The 19752-nt window shown below is 46.4% G+C and overlaps 1 protein-coding gene across 1 annotated transcript in view; it reads left to right on the top strand.

The window, feature by feature from the left end:
* Nucleotides 1-19752, top strand: part of LOC119821713 — a 179439-nt gene that overhangs the window by 56255 nt on the left and 103432 nt on the right. Inside the window, exons 12-16 of the mRNA XM_038340846.2 lie at nucleotides 1277-1389; nucleotides 1766-1898; nucleotides 2137-2340; nucleotides 11413-11605; nucleotides 14166-14293. Coding sequence (XP_038196774.2) covers nucleotides 1277-1389; nucleotides 1766-1898; nucleotides 2137-2340; nucleotides 11413-11605; nucleotides 14166-14293 — 771 coding nt within the window. The remainder of the gene's footprint in view (nucleotides 1-1276; nucleotides 1390-1765; nucleotides 1899-2136; nucleotides 2341-11412; nucleotides 11606-14165; nucleotides 14294-19752) is intronic.

Raw genomic sequence — 19752 nt, 5'->3', positions numbered from 1 at the left:
CGAGGGATCAAATGAATTAGAAATTACGCCTTCTCCTGGACTGAACATCTAGATATAGATAGGAAGCGTCACGGAGCTGATGGGCAACTCTGTTCCTTGGAGTCCTTGGGCATCTCTGTCCAAGCGTGACTGCCGTACCTGAGATGGCGTGGCCTGAATCAGAGTCCAGCTCTCACATTCCTGTTCTGAGGAGGAGGGTCCAAATAGCCATTTCCTCCTTTACTACAGCAAGAGAATATCCATCCTCGCACTTGGCCTCTCAGACGAACGTGATATTTCCAAGCCTCCCCACCTGGTCACTGTAGCCCTGTGATTAAATGAATGGGGAAAGGGAGGGGAGAGGGTCAAAGTCTAGCCATATTGCAGCTTCCGGGAGCCCATGTCTTTGGGTTATTCCCAGAAGCTGCAGTATGGCTTGGAAATGCCACGTTCATCTAAGCGGCCAAGTGCCAGGGTGGGTAGTCTGTTGCTGGAGTTAGAGAGGACAATGGCTATTTGGGCCACTCGGAGGACTCTGCCATCCCATGAACCAGATGCTGGCATACATATAACTCACACAGGTTTCCACCTCAGCCTCTGCCACTGGGTCACCAGGAGGGCCAAGGGCAGGTCACTAATAACACCTCCACCGCAGTTGTCCCTGGGAGCCCAGGTACATGACCGGACCCTTCTGAGCACCAGAAAAGAGCAGTGTGTCAGACACCCACAAACCACACATCCACAAGAGGCCTGACAGGAGCTCTTACTAAACCCGGAGCTCGTCAGCCTAGACGATCCCATGGGCCCCGTGTTCAATAAGCGGCATTGTCTCAAAAAACAAAGAGGTGGTGGTGACGAAATGACTGAAGGAGACAGCTGACACCCAGCTGCAGTTTCTGGCTGCCTCTGCAGGCAGGTGCAGACATGGACATATACATCCTTGAGCAAGCGCAGCCGCGCACACACACACATACACAAGAGCAAGAGAGAGAGCTCATATCTGTTCTTGAAAAATGTTCTACCAATTTTTTTTTCATGAAGCAAACCACATAAAAGACAAGAAATGGAGTGGTTTTTATATAAAAGATGTCAATAAAACAAAGATTTTTTTTCTGGTAAAAACAGTTACTCCCTCATTTATTGTAGAAACCTAGGCTTTCATATGCTGATTAGGATGAAGACACGTTTCCAACATCTCTGTTGTGCTGTGGATCATGACATTTACTTTTTGATGACCTGTGATTTTGTTGGTATCATAAATGTTTACAAAATTTGATCTAATGCCGTTTTCTGACAGAATGAAAATGTGAAGGATGAGGGTCTTTCGGTGGAACTAGGCGACCGTGACCTTGCGAAGACACATCTCAGCCACAGCTCTGATGGGTCTCTCAAGCAGAAGACAGAGACGGGGTAATGAAATCTGCGGATTGGTGATTCATGGAAGTGGGTTTAAAACTGTGGGGAAATTTGAGTGACCGATGCGTGTGTAGTTTACGTTACCTCAAAAACATTTGAAGTCAGAATGAAAGCAGAACTATGAACAAGGGTCAGATATCTGAATCCTGTCGTCTCTCCCCAGGACCGTGGCTTTCAAAGGGGGTGGTTGCTCAGCGAAATGCTCTCTGTGTTACGCATCCGGGGCAGTTGTTTTCCTTCCAGTGCGTTTCTGAAGAGGAGCTATCTATTGCAGAGCCCCTTCAGTTCGGCCACGTGCCCTGTGGGATGTGCGGGTTTTCTGAGCAGCTTTGGGATGGGACGCGCTCATACTGTTTCTTCCGTGCTAAAGAAGCAACTATGCTGTGACCCTGCAACTGCTGGGCTTGAGCGACGGGACTGAGCCTGAGCGGAACCCTGTCCTGATGAGAGGGGCCTACTTCTCCTTCCTGTGTCTGCGTCACCTGCACATCCGGGAGCTACAGGTGCAGGCACGATGGATCTCCATGCATTGGAGATCCCCTAGAATGGGGGCATTCCTACCTTTAGTAGCAACGCGTTTGTTCTTCATTATTGTGTGTGTGTGAAATCAGTTCCGTCCAGGGATGATGGTTTCCTTTCCCCCACAGTAGGGCTGCCCCCTTGAAGCCCCCATCAGGTCTGCTTTGTAGGGCAGGGCAAAGCGCAGGGCGGTGTCCTGACGCCTTTCTTCCTCTGTTCCAGCGCATCTGTCTGGGAGTTCTTAACTACTTCAGATCCGTTGAGCGGACTCTGACGATCAATACTTCAGGCCTTACCTTGGTTTCGGGGAAGCTGGTTCCCACCGTGGGAGATAATTCCTGGGTAAATATGGCAAAAGGAGGCTTGGGCACCTCGCACGGCTTAGGAGCTCACCACTATGTCCATGGGACACCTGCTGAGCACAAGGTGAGCTATTCGGCTGAGTTTTTATGCCCCGATTAGTGTGTCTTTCAAACGTTTCCTTAGCACTACCATCAGTTAATGTAGTGGAGCAAGAGTCGGAGAGTCACGGTAAGCAAAATAAGCCTGGGGGAGAACGACCATTTAGAGGTAGGAACTGAGGGGTGGGCACCAACAGACAAGAGAGGGCAATGGGGGGGCATGTAAAAATGCGCGAAGCATATTATGTATCTATATAAAAAGCACAGTGAAACCCATTACTGGTACAATTAATGTGTGGTAGTAAAGACGCAGAGAAAGAGGAAGTGACGGTAAGCACCGCTAAACTTGGTGGCCAGACTGAGCGTGGTAACAATGGCTGTGATCACAGCCTGTGAGAGCTGAGCGGACAGGACTTGGGCTGTGTGTGCAGTGAGACCTTGTCTCAGAGCTAAGCTAATGAACAAGCCCTGACAGTGACCGCTTGGGAGCGGGAGCAGCCACATCAGGAAGGAAGGCGTCGGACCCCTGGGTGCCTGGCTTCACAGTGACAGAAAGTGACCAGTGCTTCCCTCTCCTGGCCCATGTGTCTCACCAGATCTTTCCAAGACTCTGACAATGTGCCACGTCCCTTTCTGATCTCAAGCCCTTTAAAGTAATAGTAGATTAAGCCAAGTATGTTCGTGCCTGACTAGAATCCTTGCACTTGGAAGTCCAGGTAGAAACATCTAGAGTTCGAGGTCATCTTCAGCTACGTGACTGGGGCCAGACCTGGCTACCTGAAGCTTTCTAATTCCTGCTTCCCAGAAGATGCTAGATGAAGCCGGCAGTGTCTCCTAGACACCTGGAGTAAAAGTACTGCAGAAGTGAGGCCCAGGGAAGTGAGTCTGAGTCCATCCTGGGTTGCATAGTGGGACCATCTCAAAAATGAAGAATTTGAAGACTGGCAAGATGGCTCATTGGGTAAAGGTGCTTGCCTTCAAGAATTACAACCTGAGTATAATCCCTAAGAGGACCAACATGGTGGAAGGAAATCGTGGCTCCTGCAAGTTGACCTCTGACCTCTGTATTTGTGATGTGTATGTGGGCATTTACACACTCACTGTGGCATGAACACCCATGCATGCCCACACAATAAATAAGTGTCTTAAAAATGAATTTAAAAGTTTAAGGAGAATGAAATTAGACTGACAAATGTGAAAAATAAGACTGTTTAGCTTCAGACAGGTCATATTCTGGACTTTAGTCCCTGACATAGCCTGCTGCACCCGTAAGAGAGGGAATTCTGTTAACTGCGGCTTCTCATGGAGAGTCTAGACAGCTCTCTCGGTGCCGTAGAAGCATGTGAGAGCAATAAACATAATGTCCAATTTCCTAGTAGCTACATTTAAAACATGTAAAGAAATGTGTGAAATCAATTTCAGTACAACCCATGTAACCTCATGTACAAGAGACGTTATTCTCACATGTAATCAGTATTTTAAAAAAATCAGTGGTGAAAGAGGACACACACTTTGGCCTGAATCCTTTAGACTCTGGGGCATATTGTCCGCAGAAAGTGCGTTGGCTTGGGGCTAGCACATTGGGCAGTGCAGCTCTGAATATTGGGGAGTATTTTGTTTTCTTCGCCCAGTCACGTAGAGTTTCCCACTCAGTATCCAGGGCAGTGTTCTCCTGCCCTTTCATGAGCTCTTGTTCCTCCTCCCTGCTCACGACTCTTAGACTTCTGCCCTGATCACTTTACTCCTCAGGTTTCTTACTCCTTTGAGCTCAGTCATAGCCCTGACTGGTTTACTGCTCCGTGGTTCTGTGGAAGAGGCTCAAGACTCTCTTCAAACACCTGTGCAATGCAAGCGCATCTTTCTCATTCCTATATTGGTCTCACCTCCACTGTGATGTACTGTAGTCGGGTTTTTGGGTCACAGTTCACAAATACCAACACAGAGACTTAGTAATTATGTTCTTAACTAGCTCTTATAACTTAAATGAATGCACTTTTATTAATTTACATTCTATCACTTTGTGTTACATCTCTTCTATCTTACACCTCCTGTTTCCTCTCCGTCTCTCCGGGCATCTCTCTTGCACCTTGATTCCTCCTTCTCTTCCTCTCTCTCCCTGGAAATTCTGTCTATACCTCCTGCCTAGCTATCTGTCATTCAGCTTTTTATTGCACCATTCACAGTGAAACACCCTCACATAGTGTACAAGTATCCCCTAACAACAAAAGGCCTCTCCCCCTTTGTTTGTTCTGAACTGGAGCGAGGAATAGAAAGAAATAAAGTGGGGGAGACAAGATGCCGTAGTTAGGGTTTCTACTGCCGTGACCACTGCAACTCTTATAAAGGAAAACATTTAAGGTGGGGTGGCTTACATTTTCAGAGGTTTAGTTCATTATCATCATGGCGGGACATGGTGGCATGCAGGCGTCACAGTGCTGGAGATGGAGCTGAGAGCTCTACATCTTGACCTGCAGGCAGCAGGAATTGAACTGAAGCCCTGGGTGTGACTTGAGCATATATGAGACCCCTCCACACGGTGACAAGCTTCTTCCAACAAGCCTCATCTACTCCAACAAAGCCACACCTCCTAATAGTGCCATTCCCTATGAGCATATGGGTGCCAACTATATTCAAACTACCACAAGAGACGAATACCATCTTCCCCTGCTAACTGTTGGACTAACATCTTGGGGCTTTGCCGTATGTCATTTCTGTTCTCCCGTAAATGATAGGCATCAGACTAAAAACACTCCCAGCTGCTGTTGTTTAATGTGAAACATACCAGGCAGTACCTTATTTCAGGTCTTTAATAGGACCAAATATTTACATTAGGTTATCCAGCCCTGGGGAAGGGAAAAAGGACACAGATGCTAACCACTGTGTTCACCTCATCAAGTTCAGGAAGGACGCTGCTGGGACAAGACAAGCTAGTTTATTGGGTATGGGTCAAGCTCCTGAGATGGAAGCTTCCTCCCCAGCACATTCGTTTGGCCCCTGTTTTAATCCCATGAGGAAAGTTTTGGGCTTTAATATTAATGATTGTTTACTTAACGATCGTGCTAGCCAAAGAAGTCTTCTACGGTCTCTAAGAGCCACCTTGTCCTCTTATGTGCCGACATAACATGGCGGGATAGAAGGAGCCGCTCCTGAGAGACAGTAGGCTTCTCCTAGTATAGAACCTTGCCTGTCGCTCCTCAGTCATGGGAACCTGACGCCCCACAGTGAGTTCAGGGTGTGTTGCAACTTGGTGTGTGGGCAGCAGAAGGCTTTGGAGAGGAAGTGGTGGGAGGTGAGGCCTCTAGACAGAGTGAGCCAGACCATGGGGGCCTTGGCTCTCCTTCGATGTGGGACCAGTTCCTAAGGTAATGGGAACTGGGGGATTTTAAAGAGAATGCCTCCCTCTGGCTTTGCAAGTTTCTCAGGGGCTGCCCAGATATAATCATGCTTGCTATTCTGCTGGAAGTCCTTGATGAGTTTCCTTTTCCTCACAAGATGAAGTCCGGGTTTCTTGGTGACATTTACAAGGCTGAGCATATTCTGGGCCCTGCCAAAGTCTTCGACCTCATTTCCTTCTGCTGCCTTTAGAGTCTCCATGAGGTAGGGCTGGACCCTCTTCTGTCTATACAGAGCCATCCAGGCCTCCGGACTCCTCTGCCACTCTCCCATTCTCTCCTTGGCAAACGTGTGCTCTGACTCGAGTCCATTCCTAAAATCTCTCTGGGAAACCCTTCTTTATATCTCTGTGTCGAACGAAGGCTTCATCGAATGGCTTGTCAGCTTGTCATAGGATCCAGCACAGAGCTATGCCCCACTGTTGGCTTATCTGTCCCCATAGGCTGTGAGCCAGTGCTTCCTTCCTTCCTCCCACAAGTATGCTGACAAATAGTTAAACTAGGCTCTACTCTAGGCACGGGTTTAGCAGCACACAGAACTAGCACGAGTTCTCACCATAAGGAAACTTACCACCCAGCAAGAGACATTAAAGAGCGTACAATATATATGTATCATATAGAGGGTGAGATGGCTCTAAAGATTCCCTAGACTTCCTGGCTCTTGCAGGTGAGTGGGCCTGTGACTCGCTTTGAGCTGTGAGCAGAAATGGCGCCATCGGTGTCAGTCCAGAGCACGAGGAGCTGCTCCACACCATCTGGCTGTCTTCCCCTGCTTCAGCCAGCAGAAGGCGATGGTCACATGGGAAGATGGAAACATTGCCATCTTTGGTTGCTGCTATAGTGCGACAGCCTAGAGAGCCGCTGGTCCTGCAATGGCTCTCTATGAGTGAGAAATTCACTTCCGTCACTGTGCTTTAGAGCTATTGACCATGAGGTGACGTAGCCGTTGTGGACTCCTGAGGATTGTGATGGTGCAATGGAGAACCGAGAGCACTCGAGTGGGGTAGTAGATGCCCCTGGTGAACGTGGAGTGGGCAGTGGATGCCCCTGGTGAACGTGGAGTGGGCAGTGGATGCCCCTGGTGAACGTGGAGTGGGCAGTGGATGCCCCTGGTGAACGTGGAGTGGGCAGTGGATGCCCCTGGTGAATGAGGAGTGGGCAGTGGATGCCCCCGGTGAACGTGGAGTGGGTGGTGGATGCCCCAGGTGAACGTGGAGTGGGCAGTGGATGCCCCAGGTGAACGTGGAGTGGGCAGTGGATGCCCCCAGTGAACGTGGAGTGGGCGGTGGATGCCCCCGGTGAGGAGGTGCAGGGGAGAGACTTACAAAGGAGGCACTGTGGGAAGGAAGACCTGAAGGAACTCAGGAAGCAATCTGACTTACTAGGAGAGTGCCTAGCAGGGGGAAGGTCAATGCAGAGGCCTCAAGCAGGGCTGTGCCCAGCTCACTGCAGGGCCATCTAGAAGTTCAGTGTGACTAGGGTGGACAAAGGGAAAAACAGCAAGCAATGAGGCATAAGAGGTGGAGGAAGGTTCTACCTGGCTTTGTGAGTCATGGCAAGGATTTTGGCTTGATCTCCTTGTAGGTTTTAAACAGAATCTTGAAGCAATTTGACTTTCACATCACTCACTGCTCATTCTGTTGGTTTGGGGACAGCACTCTAGGGTTTTGCAATGAGCCACGATCAGAGACTGCTTCATTAATCAACTCTGAGACAATATGTCTGAGCAAACAGCCAGTAACAATGACAGATTCTGGGGCCAAAGAGATGGCTCAGTGGCTAAGAGCTTTTGTTGTTCTTGCGGAGGCCCTGGGTTCAGTCCCCAGCACCCACATGCTGGCTTATACCATCTGTAACTCCAGTTCCAGGGGATCTGATGTCCTTTTCTGGTCTCCACTAGCACCAGACACACAGAGTACATACATGTAGGCAAAAACATTCACACAAAATAAAAATTAAACCTTGAATTAAAAAATGGTAGACTCTGAACACACTTTCATGTACCATATGACCATATTTCAGCCAATGGTGGATCATACATAATGACCTCAGAAGACTGTTTTTCTCATAAGATGGAAAGTGTTTGTTGTATGGGGATACTGTAGCCCATGTTTGTGGCTTGATGTTGACAAACAAACCTGTTTACATATTCTGATATCCAAATGCTTATGATATGACTGTCTACCACATTGAGTATAGAAACATGTTGTCTAGATTTACAGCCTACAGCAAATATGCTACACCATATATGTAGTAGTGTATACAACCTAGAGTTGGACAAACACATTTTTTTCAGTGGTCATGCAACAAAGAAGCCATTAAATAGCGTGTGAGTGTATGTTAAATGTACATTCAGAATGATTTCCAGAAGTCAAGAGCGGTTCCAAAGTTGTTTTGACCTGAGCACTAGAAGTTTGGAGTTGCTGTTGTCAATTGAGATTTGACTGAGAGAGGTCAGAATCTCATGTAGGACATGGGAAGTTGAAGGTGCTTACTGCATGCTCAAGTAACAAAAGGAAGCTGAAACTTTCTGTTGTTGTTGTTATTCGAGACAGGATTTCTCTGTGTAGCTCTGGCCATCCTAGAATTAGCACCGAAGACCAGGCTGGCCTTGAACTCAGATCTGCCTGACTCTGCCTCCTGAGTGCTGGGATTAAAAGTGTGCACCACCACCCATCAAGACCTGGATTTTTATCTTTCACATGGTCGTATTTATTTAATGTTCAGTTGCAAAGAAAGGCTCTACTCATAACAGAATGTTCAGATCATAAGAAGACCGCATGGAAGTGCTCTGTGAGGTGCATCGCGCTGCTGAAATGTAGGATGATTCGCTGCAGCAATAATATGCTCTGGGACAGTGCTCTTACACCCTGTAAAGATTCGTCACTCATATCTGTTTCATAAAATGCTGACGGGCCAATAGCCAGGAAGGAAGTATAGGCGGGGATACCAGACTAGGAGAATTCTGGGAAGAGGAAAGGTTCAGTCTGCAGTTACCAGCCTCAGATACAGAGGAAGCAAGATGAGAATGTCTCCCTGAGATAAGGTACCAAGCCATGTAGCTAAACACAGACAAGAATTATGGGTGAATTTAAGTCATAAGAGCTAGTTAGTAATAAGTATAAGCAATAAGCCAAACAGTTTATAATTAATATAAGCTCTATAAGCTCCTGTGTGTTTCTTTGGGACTGAATGGCTGTGAGACCAGACGAGACAGAAACTTCTGTCTACAATAATAACTTATAGAGCAGGAGAAAGAGTGGGCAAAAGATATCTTTGATCTTCTTTATAAAAGACCCCCAGTCCCAGTGAGATGGCTCTGTGGGTAAAGATGCTTGCCACCAAGCTTGGCAACCTGGGCTAGCTCCTAGGAATTCACATGACGGAAGGAGAAAACCGAGTCCTGCAAGCTGACCCCCCCACGTGCACTTTACACACTTTACACACACACACACACACACACACACACACACACCGCATGTACACATGCACAGCATGCACAGAGAGTGGGGAGGGGAAAGTAGAAGAGAGAAGGAGTGAAGGATGAAGGGAGGGAAGGAGGGAGGGGAGAGAAGGGAGGGAGGGACAGAGAAAATGTTTTTAAAATGTTTTAAAAATGGAAGCTATTAAGTCTGTTATTTGCCCAATAGTTTTGACCAGGGTCTTAGGCTGAATGACTATTAATATTATCTTAATGCAGGATACTTCAGGAAAGTATAAATCAGTCAGATAAGTGCCCCTATGTCACAGAAAGGCCTAAAGCTCACGTTGGTAAGTCGGAGCAGGATGTAAAACACATGACGGTCCCTAGTTTTCCTGCAGTTACTTTATTTGTCAAATAGTTACCTTGGTCCCAGTTACTATCCAGACTTTAAGCACACATGGATCATTCCAAAGGTCATTTTATTTCTTGCTCAGACACTAATTACTGCCCTTCTTTTCCTGCCGCTCCTCCAAGAACAATATGACAGGACCCACTTTCTAAACCACAAAGAAAGCCTTTATAAAGAGGGTCTTCATACAACTGTAAAAACTCACAGGTGAGGGAAGGAAGCAGGAGAGTAATGGAGCCACAACCCAGGCAGTGCCAGGGACAGGCCAGTCACCTCTGTGCAGCTGTGGCTATAATGCCTTGGAGAACAAGGCAGAGAGTCTCGGGAACTTTCCGTTAACAGTGATGCAGCTGAAGTATTTCTCAGTTGTGATAAGTTTCTAGAGCTGCCACAACAAAGTGAGTGGCTCGTGGCAGAAATGGACTGCCACGGTTCTGGATACCACCTGTCCAGAGCCAACGTGTTGGCAGGACCACACTTTCTCCAAAGGAGAGCCTTTTGAGCCTCTTCCAGCTTCTGGTAGTTTCAGTTAATTCTTCCCAATCTCTGGCCCTTCTTCTCCCTCATCCTCCCTACCTGCCCTCTTCCTGCTCCTCCTCTCTCTTGCCTTCACCTCTCCCTCCTCGTTTTCTTGAGTGAGGTACTAGGAGCCAAGCCCAGGGCCTCACATGATCTCGGCTTATAGGTTTCCACTGACTACATCCATAACTCTCCTCTCCAGCTTTTAGTGTTTTATTTAGAGACTAGAGCTCACTAATTTGTCAGGTCGGCCCACGGCTGGTGATCCTCCTGTCTCCACTTCTGGGGCAGCTGGGTTTACAGGTGTGTGCCACTTGGACATTGCTTGATTCACAGATGAATCCTTGCTAAGCTTTGGGGCCTTCCCTTGGTGTCAAGCTCCGATTTCCTTCTTTTCGTAAGGACACCACTTGTTGGATTAGTTTTTCAGCTTTTGGTGGGCTTAGCTAGCAGTGGGGAAAGCTGAGAAAGGCTCATTATTCTCAAAGGCTCCCCAATATTCCCAAATCATAATGTCCTTCCTACCCCTCCCATTTTGCTAGTGGCCTAAGAGCAGCTGCATGGTTCAACCGGGGTAAGATCCTGGCAGTCCTCTGTCCCAGCCTCTGACTTCAAAGGCCACCGAAATTCTGGACCACTAAGTGCCCAGTTGCAGTTGCTCTAGAATTAACTAGAAAAACAAACTCTTTTATGTGCCTCAGGAGCAACCTCTCCCCACCAACATTGTGTGTGTGTGTGTGTGTGTGTGTGTGTGTGTGTGTGTGTTAGAAAAAAGTAGTTCAGGGGCACAGAGAAAGAGAGCGCTACTCCAACTAAAGCGTCTTGACAAGGTAGACCTTCACTTTTGTTCGGAAGGGTGTGCTAGTCATAAACGTGGAAGAGCAAGCGTATATAGATGGCAAATTCACTCAGGTTTTGTTCCAGTGCAGGTGACTCTGTCTTTTCCCCATTCACTGGAAATGAATGTCTTTGATGAAGGAAGGGGGGAGGGGGTCAGTCACTCAAGTCTCAAATTATGAGGAAGCAGCAGGCTTTTGTGTAAACAAGTTTTACAGGTGGGAGGATTAGAGCATTTACATAAAGGTCTCATAAGGCGAGGCGGGGGATAAAAATATTTGAATTCTTTGTGGTGAACAAATGTTCCGCAGTGTTTGACAGAAGCTTATATATATATATATATATATATATATATATATATATATATATATATAATTCAATTCTTCCCATTTGGCTGTGCCTCAGCAGTCCGCTGTGTGGGAGGAGAAACCCACTGCCTGGGCCGTTGGGACTGACAAAATATAACTCTCCCTTTTCCAGTAACTTTGGGGTTTGGGTTTGGCCTTCTTTCCCCAGGTCCACAGCATGCAATTCCTGGAGTTCTCGGAAGCTGAAAACCAGGACGACTTCCACAGTATGCAGGCTGGCTGTGTCCACACTCAGGACCAGTTTGGCCTGTATGTCATGTATGACATTGCCCTGCAGGATCTGGAGGGTCTGGAGTCAGAACTGCTGCTCATTGCCAGCCATTACATTGAGAAAGAAAAAAGTAAGGAGGCAGATTAAAGAAAAAAAAATCAACTGGCCAGGGTTGGGGATGAAGCTCAAGGGTAGAGTCCTTGGTTGTTGTGCACAGGGCTCTTGTAGATTTCCAATACTGAAAACAAGCAGATACACAAACAAAAGCACACAAATCAATGACCGAACAATACTTTTTAAAACTTGAGTAAGCATACACTATCCCTGACCCAAGTGCGTGCATGCATGGGGCTCAACTCTCCTTTGTGATGGAGCTGTGCTCTCTAAGGAATCAGGTGTAATTCTTGTAGTTGTTAGACTGCATATCACCCAGGGAAATTCTACATCTCCCGCTGGGTTGAAGGGATGCAGTACAGCACCCTGGGGCAAGCAAAGGAAGCAAGTGCAATGAATGATGTTTCTCCTGAGCCAATGATGCCAAGGAGACTGAATTCAGAAGCAAGAGACATCACTGGATTGATTCCTAACAGGAACCATGGGCAAGCTGGGGGATCTGGCTAAGAGAATGCCAGAGAAGCCCCAGAAGGAGGATTCATGACTTGGGCTAATCCAGCAACCCATATCACTGTTCTTGCTTCTTTTTGACACCACCTAAACTTCCAATTTTAAGAGTAGGTAAGGTAAGGATAGTTCCCAGGAGGTTTCCTATTGCATTTGGAAAGAGCTAAGAATGTCTAGACACACTGGAGTACAGGAGGGGAGTTTAGAAGGGGTTTGTGCTGTGCCCAAATGCATACACACTGTGACAGAAGATAGTTCACCTTCACTGTGTCCAAATAAGCTTCTCGAAGGAAGTTTGACCGCCAGCTTTGAGATCCCAGGTGGAGTTAATTTAATATTGACACTGAACAAACTCGACTAGGCGGTCATCGCTACAACCATGAATATGTGAATCTGGCCCTGAACCTTCTAGAACATTTCATTTTAGTTCTTAGCTTTCATTTTCACTGGTTATGCTACATCCAACGTTTGTCCATATTAACTGATCCTCCGATGTGACTGTTTCTGCCTGCTGAGAATTTAATTCGGTGGAAACACATTTAACCACGAGGACATCCTTCCCTGAAGCTGGCTAGTAGGGCTTTAGTCACTCATTGTGAAATGCTTTCTGCTGCCCAAAAGGCCCCTCGACAGAGCCTGGCTCTTGCTAAACACCCATCATGGAGTTAGTCATTACTCAGCTCACATGTTGGCACCTGGATGTTTCTGGCCTTCTAGTATTTTTTCCCGAAGCAGGCCTCTTATAAAATGGAAGCAATAATCATGTTCACAGTGACGCTAACACTAATCCAATAGAAAATATTTCTGCCAAACGGTGATGATGATTAACTTTGCTGATTTAACATGGCAATTAATATAATTAAGGGATGTCTTAGAAGGCTCTCTGGAAATTTTTGACATAGTTAACGTTAATGAAAATAATAGGGTTGGGGAGCCAGCTCAGTCAGCACAAGTGCTTGCCTTTTGATTCTGAGGATATGAGTTCATCCCTCCCCCACGCCCAAAAGCAAACTCTGTAGTACCTGTTCTTGGAGGCGGAGACAGGATGGTCCCTAGGTTTGAAGAGCAGTCAGTTTATCGTACATGGTGAAACTCAGGTCCCAGTGAGAGAACCCAAAACACATCCCCAAAAGGTTGGGGCTCCCGTGGGACAGCACTTTAGGTTGACCTCTTGATCTTTGGTGTGCACGTGTGCGCACACACACACACACACACACACACACACAGAGAGAGAGAGAGAGAGAGAGAGAGAGAGACAGAGAGAGAGAGAGACAGAGAGAGAGAGAGAGAGAGAGAGAGAGACAGAGAGAGAGAGACAGAGAGAGAGAGAGAGAGAGAGAGAGAGAGAAATAGTATATCAGTTTCAGTTGCTAAACACCAGAGACCAGTTTTTGAAAAAGGAGAAGTGTATGATCTGCCTTTAAAGCTATGAACTCAGGGACATTTTAGATGGGTTTTATGCCAACTGGTTTTACTTCTAAACACTCTTTAAAAGACTGGGATATAGTTTAGTTGGTACAGTAGCCAAGAATGCAGGAAGCCCCGGGCTTCATACCCAGCACAGACGGCATGGGCATGGCAGATGCTTCTGTAATGCCTGGACTCTACTTGTTTGGTAGAGCTAGCAAGGCTGGAAGTTTACCCTCAGTTACATGAGACTTTGATTCACAATGACAAAAAATTACTGAGCTAGGGGTGGTGGTGCACACTTGGAATCCTGGCCCTCGGGAGGCAGAAGTAGGTGGATCTCTGTGAGTTTCAGGCCAGCCTGGTTTGCATGGCGAGTTCTAGGCCAGCCAAGGCTTTATGGTTAGGTTCTATATCCAAACGGAAAAAAAAATAGAAATTACTAAAATTAGTCTTAAATTTAGAAAGTAAAAATAAAACTACTATTGACTCAGAAGTCAACAAGCATGGACTCCAGGCCTGGTCTTCACAGGCGGCTCCCTCAGTTGAGACCCAGTCACGGGCTCAGATCTACTCCTCAAGTGGAGCTGATCGTCTGAGTTCCTCAGAGAAGGAGCGCTTGAATGGCCTTGCTCTAACCATTCCCGCTGGCTTCTTCCCAGGTCACAGAGAGGATAGCCAGTCACAGAGCAGCCAGCGCTGGGGCTGGGCTCATGCCAGTGTGGACAGATTTGCTGTGCTGTATGACCTGTGGACCTGGGAAGCGAATCTTCTAGAAAGCAAACGCCAGGTATGATGCCTAGAAGGTGAAATGTCTCTTAAAGGTCTTTTTGTCGACTGTGGTGGTTTATACCTGGAATTGCAACACCCAGGAGGCTGAGGCAGGAGGATAGCTGCAAGTCTGAAGCCAACCTGAACTACAGATGAGTTCTAGGCCAGCTGGCTGCATAACAAGACTGTCTCAAAGGAAAAATAAACAAAACTAAACACCAAAGTTCGCTTGCAACAAGACAGGTTTTTTAATTTTAGTTTTGTTGTTGTTGTTGTTAAACTGAGACTTTTAGGGATGCTTTCAAGAAAGCAAATAAATAAAGGGCTAATTAATTAATTTCAATTTATTGCCCACATAATTCAAACACTGTGTATGTGCTAATTTGTGTGTGTGAGTTGCTGAAGACTGAACCCAAGCTTTGTTCACTCTAGGCAAGTCCTAGTCTTACTTTATTTTGTATGTATGTTTTGCCCGTACGCATGTATGTATACCACATGGATGCCTGGTGCCCTTGGAGACCAGAAGAGGGCACCTGATGCCCTGGAACTGGAGTCGCAGTCGTGAACCACCATGTAGAAGCTAGGAATTGAACTTCCGGTCTTCTGTAAGACCAGCAAGTGCTCTAAACTGCAGAGCCATCTCTCCGGACTCCTCTTTTGACTTTTTCTGGCGAGACGTGTCTCACTAAGTTGCCCAGGCTGGCCTTGAATGAGATGTCCTCCTATATCAGCTTCCTAACTAAGTAGCAGGAGTTACAGGCCTGTGCCACCAGGCCCAGTTAAGTTTTATTTTCCTTGTGGTTCTTCATCACAAAAAATAAAATATGATGGGACACGACTTTACGTTGCAGGCATAATCTGTCAGTCAGAGGACTCTGTGGGTCTCTCCTCGTAGCACGTGTATGCTCTTAATAAGGATGGGTGGTGATCTCTCACGCCCATCATGCAGTCACAGAGACAAGCCTCAGCAGAGGCAAAGTGACCGGCCAATCACAGCCGCTACACTATGCTGGTGGCCATGGAGCAGGAAGTGCTGAACTCCGTAGCCAGGAGGCTGGGCGCAACGAAGACTGCCATCTGCACAGTCACCATGCGCATTGTCAGGGGCTCACATCTTGGTACCACATGTAACTGGCAGGTGAACTGGGCTTCACTATTTTGCCCTCCCAATCATCACCCATTGAGAGGAGAGGGTTTGCAAAGGCTTATTTTTATTTCTAACTATGTATGAGGGGCCCCGCACACCTGAGCTGTTAGAGCTCTTGGGACTAGCGCTAAAGGCGCTGAGAGCCACCTGCCGTGGATACTGGGAATTGAACTCAAGTCCACGAGAGAGCACCAAGCTCTTTTTTCCCACCCAGTCAGTTCTCATCTTTCTAGTCCCATGCTAAGGGTTTTTTTTTTTTTGTTATTTTTTTAACTAAAATTAAAATTTTACCTTGCTATGTGCTGTTTTGGATATCTATAGATACATACAAGAAATGACATGTCTTTAAGGCCCTTAGAATCTAAGGAAGGTATTCGGGTCTTGCCTGTAAAAGGTTTTCACAAAGGTAGACCCTTTATCCTAAGGGCTCCTATGATGGCCATGGGCTTCCAGGTTAAAAGGCCTCTGACTGGGAGTTCCAGGATAGACACTCAGGGCTGATGTTAGCTGGGCTGTGGCAGTGCACACCTTTAATCCCAGCACAGGGAGGTAGAGGCAGGTAGATCTCTGAGTTCCAGGACAGCCTGGTCTATAGAGGGAGTTCAGGGACAGCCAGGGCTATGCAGAGAAAGCCTGTCTCGAAAAACAAAAAACAAAAAACAAAAAAAAAAAAACAAACAAAATACTGATGTCTTAGCACCATTTCTACAGATCATAGAGAAGGAGAAATTATGGTGTATAAATGTTTATCCAGTCTCTAATCAAAGCATCCGTGTAGCTGGGGCACCTTCAAGAGCTGGGGGACATCAGTGGAAGGAGAGATTTGTCGTGTTTGGGGATTGTCAAAGTTGCGAAAATTGTTAAATCTTCCCAGAGGGATAGACACTTGATCTCACTGCTAAAGATTCATAAGATGTCTGACAGAGAAAGACTCTTCTGTTGTTGTTTTTGTTTTGCTTTGTTTTGTTTGTTTTTTTGAGACAGGGTTTCTCTGTGTATCCCTGGCTGGCCTGGAACTCACTCTGTAGATCAGGCTGGCCTCAAACTCAGAGATAGGCCTGCCTCTGCCTCCTGAGTCTGGGATTAAAGGTGTGTGCAGTCGCCACCGGTTGAGAACGATTCTTTTTTTCCCCCTTCTTTTCTCTTCTTTCCTCTATTTTTAGTTTTTTTCAGTTTCCCCTCCTTCCTCTCCTCCTACATTCCCCCCGCTCTCCCTCCCCCCCCCCCCCCCCCCCCCCGCATCCAGGCCTCAAAGAGGGTAAGTCCTCCCCTGGGAAGTCAACTAAGTCTATCACCTCTTTGGGGCAGGACCAAGCCTCCCACCCTCACCCCATGCCTAGGCTGAGCAAGAGAGTGGGCTCCACAAAGTCAGTTCATGCATTAGTGTTAGATCCTGGTCCCACTGCCAATGTATCCACGTAGTGCCCAAGCCGCACCATCGTCTCCTGCATTCAGGACGCCTAGTTCAGTCCTATACAGGTTCCCAAGTCTGGAGTCAGTGAGCGTCCACCAGCTCGGGTCAGCTCATTCTGTGGGTTTTCCCCTTTGTTCGTATTATCGCTCCTCCCCCTCTTTGACTCTACTCTGGGAGCTCAGCCCAGTGGTTAGCTGTAGCTCTCTGCATCTGTTTACATCTGTTTCAGGATGGGGGTTCTAGCTTCTCTGGGGTTGTGGACTGTTATTCTTTGCTTTATGTTTGATGTCCACTTATAAGAGAGTACATACTATATTTGTCTTTCTTGGTCTGGGTTACCTTACTCAGGATGTTTTTTTTTCTAGTTTTATCCATTTGCCTGCAAATTTCAAGAAGCCATTGTTTTTTTTATGGCTTTTGTAGTGCTCCATTGTTAAGCATAGGAAATGCCTATGTCGCATGGGGCATGGCCAGTGGGAATCCTTTCTTGGTAGGGTGCTAATGCCTAGGATTTACATATCAGCCTGTTCTGGGTACAGATTGATAAGGGCTGTGAATCATTGATTTTAAAATTTATTGGACAACTTGGGTTTCTTGAACTTTTCCCACTTATAATACATTTTGCCCAAGAAAAATTTCACAACTCCACTCCAAAGCCACAGAGAAACCTTGTCTCGAAAAACAAAAAAAAAAAAAAAAAAATTCACAACTCCAGGCATACACCTATGTACAATAGATAGACAAATCAAACATTACTGATAATAAAATAAAATAAAAAATAGTTAAAAAATGATTCTTGGGCACATTGTGGTTCTGCCACTTATTAAGAACAAAAGTAACTGCAGAGTGAATTCCTGGGTAGCCAGAGCTGTCACACAGAGAAACCCTGTCTCAAAAAACCCACCACCAACAAAAAAGAACAAAAGAAAATTTCTATACCAATTAAATGTCTCTCCTTGTTTATCTAATATACTCCAATTCAAAGATACACTAATCTGATATTTGACATGCTGAGGAATGACAGCAGGAAACCAGTAAAAATAACCTTTTCCTCATAATTCAAGCTTTATGCTTTTCTAAGAACGGAATACTTATATAGTAAACACTGCAGTTTATAGTATGCAACGGACTCAAGTCTTAGCAGGGTGTTTCGGAGGAGGTGTCCATTGGCACTGTGTGGCAGGATGATGTTAACAGTTTGAAGTATGCACGTTGTGTGTTTAGAACTTGGCCCACAGAGAAATTGCATGGTGCAACATGTGTGAGAACTGCCAATATGAATTTGATTTTGAGCTAATTTTAGTTGTTGTGTACTCTGAAACCTTTTGCTATTGTTGTTGTTGTTGTTCTTGTTCTTGTTGTTGTTGTTGGTGGTGTGTGTGTGTGTATGTGTGTGTGTATGTGTGTGTGTATGTGTGTGTGTGTGTGTGTGTGTGATCTCTATATTCAGTTACACGACGGAGTTGTGGCCCATAGTTTGTACAAGTGAAGAAGAGCCATGGGTGAGAACCATCGTCCCAGCTTTGTTTGCAACTGCTATCTTGGTGCCATCATAGAGGATGGATTGGATAAAAACCTTTAGAGAAGAAGTATCCAGTGGTGATCTGGAGACTTAGAAGGGACCTGATAGTAAGGATGTGGGCTGAGAGCAGGAAACAGGAGCAGATGCCGTCACTCTGAAGGGGGCATGGTGGGAGTTAGGGATTGGATATGGATTTTGGAAGGAAAGAGTAAAAAGAGATTTGAAAGGGCTTCTAAGGGGTCAGGAAGGAAGCTACTAACTAAAGCAGAGTGCAAGAGGAGAGAGGGTGTCATTAAGGAAGAAGATGAAAGAGTATTCAAAGACAGAAGTCATCGAGGGGGATGTTTTAGGTCTAAAGCCAAGAAGTAGATACGGGCTGAGACTTGACCGCAGATCTTGAGCGACAGCAATGAGCGGGAAAGGTTGGAGAGTCTGAATGAACCCTGGTGACACCTATGTTTATGGGGCAGGCTGTGGGACGGAAGGAGTAGCCAAAGAGACAGACGGAAGCCGACAAGGAAGAAAGCTTTGGGAGAGTCAACAGGAAAGTGTTGGCGGGAGCCCACTGACGTGGAGCACGGTAAATTTTGAGGAAGACGATCCCTCAAAACCCCAGCTCTCAGGTGGCCAGGGGCAGCTGTACAGGACTCTATCAGGAAGTGGAGGGGGTGTGGAAACCGGACTGCCACAGCTGTGATGTGGTCTGAAAACCGGGAAGTGGAAATGGTTTCTTTTAACTGTTTTTATAGCAGAATGGATGGTTAACCGTTTTCTCTCTTTTGGTCAGTTACTCATGGAGATGCATGTAGGTCACTGGTCATTTGGAAACATCTGTCTGAGCTGAGTAGGTGCAAGCCACAGACTTTGGAAGACTGTCCCTTTCACAGATAACCTTGACCTGCCAGTGAAACCTTATCATGACCAGCTTGCAGTAATTGGTTGTATTAAATGTAAACAAACAAATTCATTACTCCAGGTACAAACTTTCTTCTTCTTCCAGAATCTATAGTGGCCTGCCTTTTCCTTCCAGGGTCTATAGCGGCCTGCTCTCTCCTTCCAGGGTCTATAGTGGCCTGCGCTCTCCTTCCAGGGTCTATAGCGGCCTGCTCTCTCCTTCCAGGGTCTATAGTGGCCTGCCTTTTCCTTCTAGGGTCTATAGCGGCCTGGCTTTTCCTTCCAAGGTCTATGAAATGATTTTTATTTAAAACAATGGTTGAAAATACCCCCTCCATCCTACCCTGAGAATAAGTTCCCTATAGAAACTGAGTTTTGGTTTCCAAAATAGTAAATTATAGTCTTCCAAGTCATACATTCTAGCCAAAGAGCCTATCTTAAATGACTAAGTCAAATTTCCATCTGTGGTACAATTGATCTCTGACCCCTGCACTGACTGCA

The sequence above is a fragment of the Arvicola amphibius genome, chromosome 8 (genome assembly GCF_903992535.2).
Source record: "Arvicola amphibius chromosome 8, mArvAmp1.2, whole genome shotgun sequence".
Taxonomy (NCBI): Eukaryota; Metazoa; Chordata; class Mammalia; order Rodentia; family Cricetidae; genus Arvicola; species Arvicola amphibius.
This window is presented reverse-complemented; position numbering and strand designations above follow the sequence as displayed.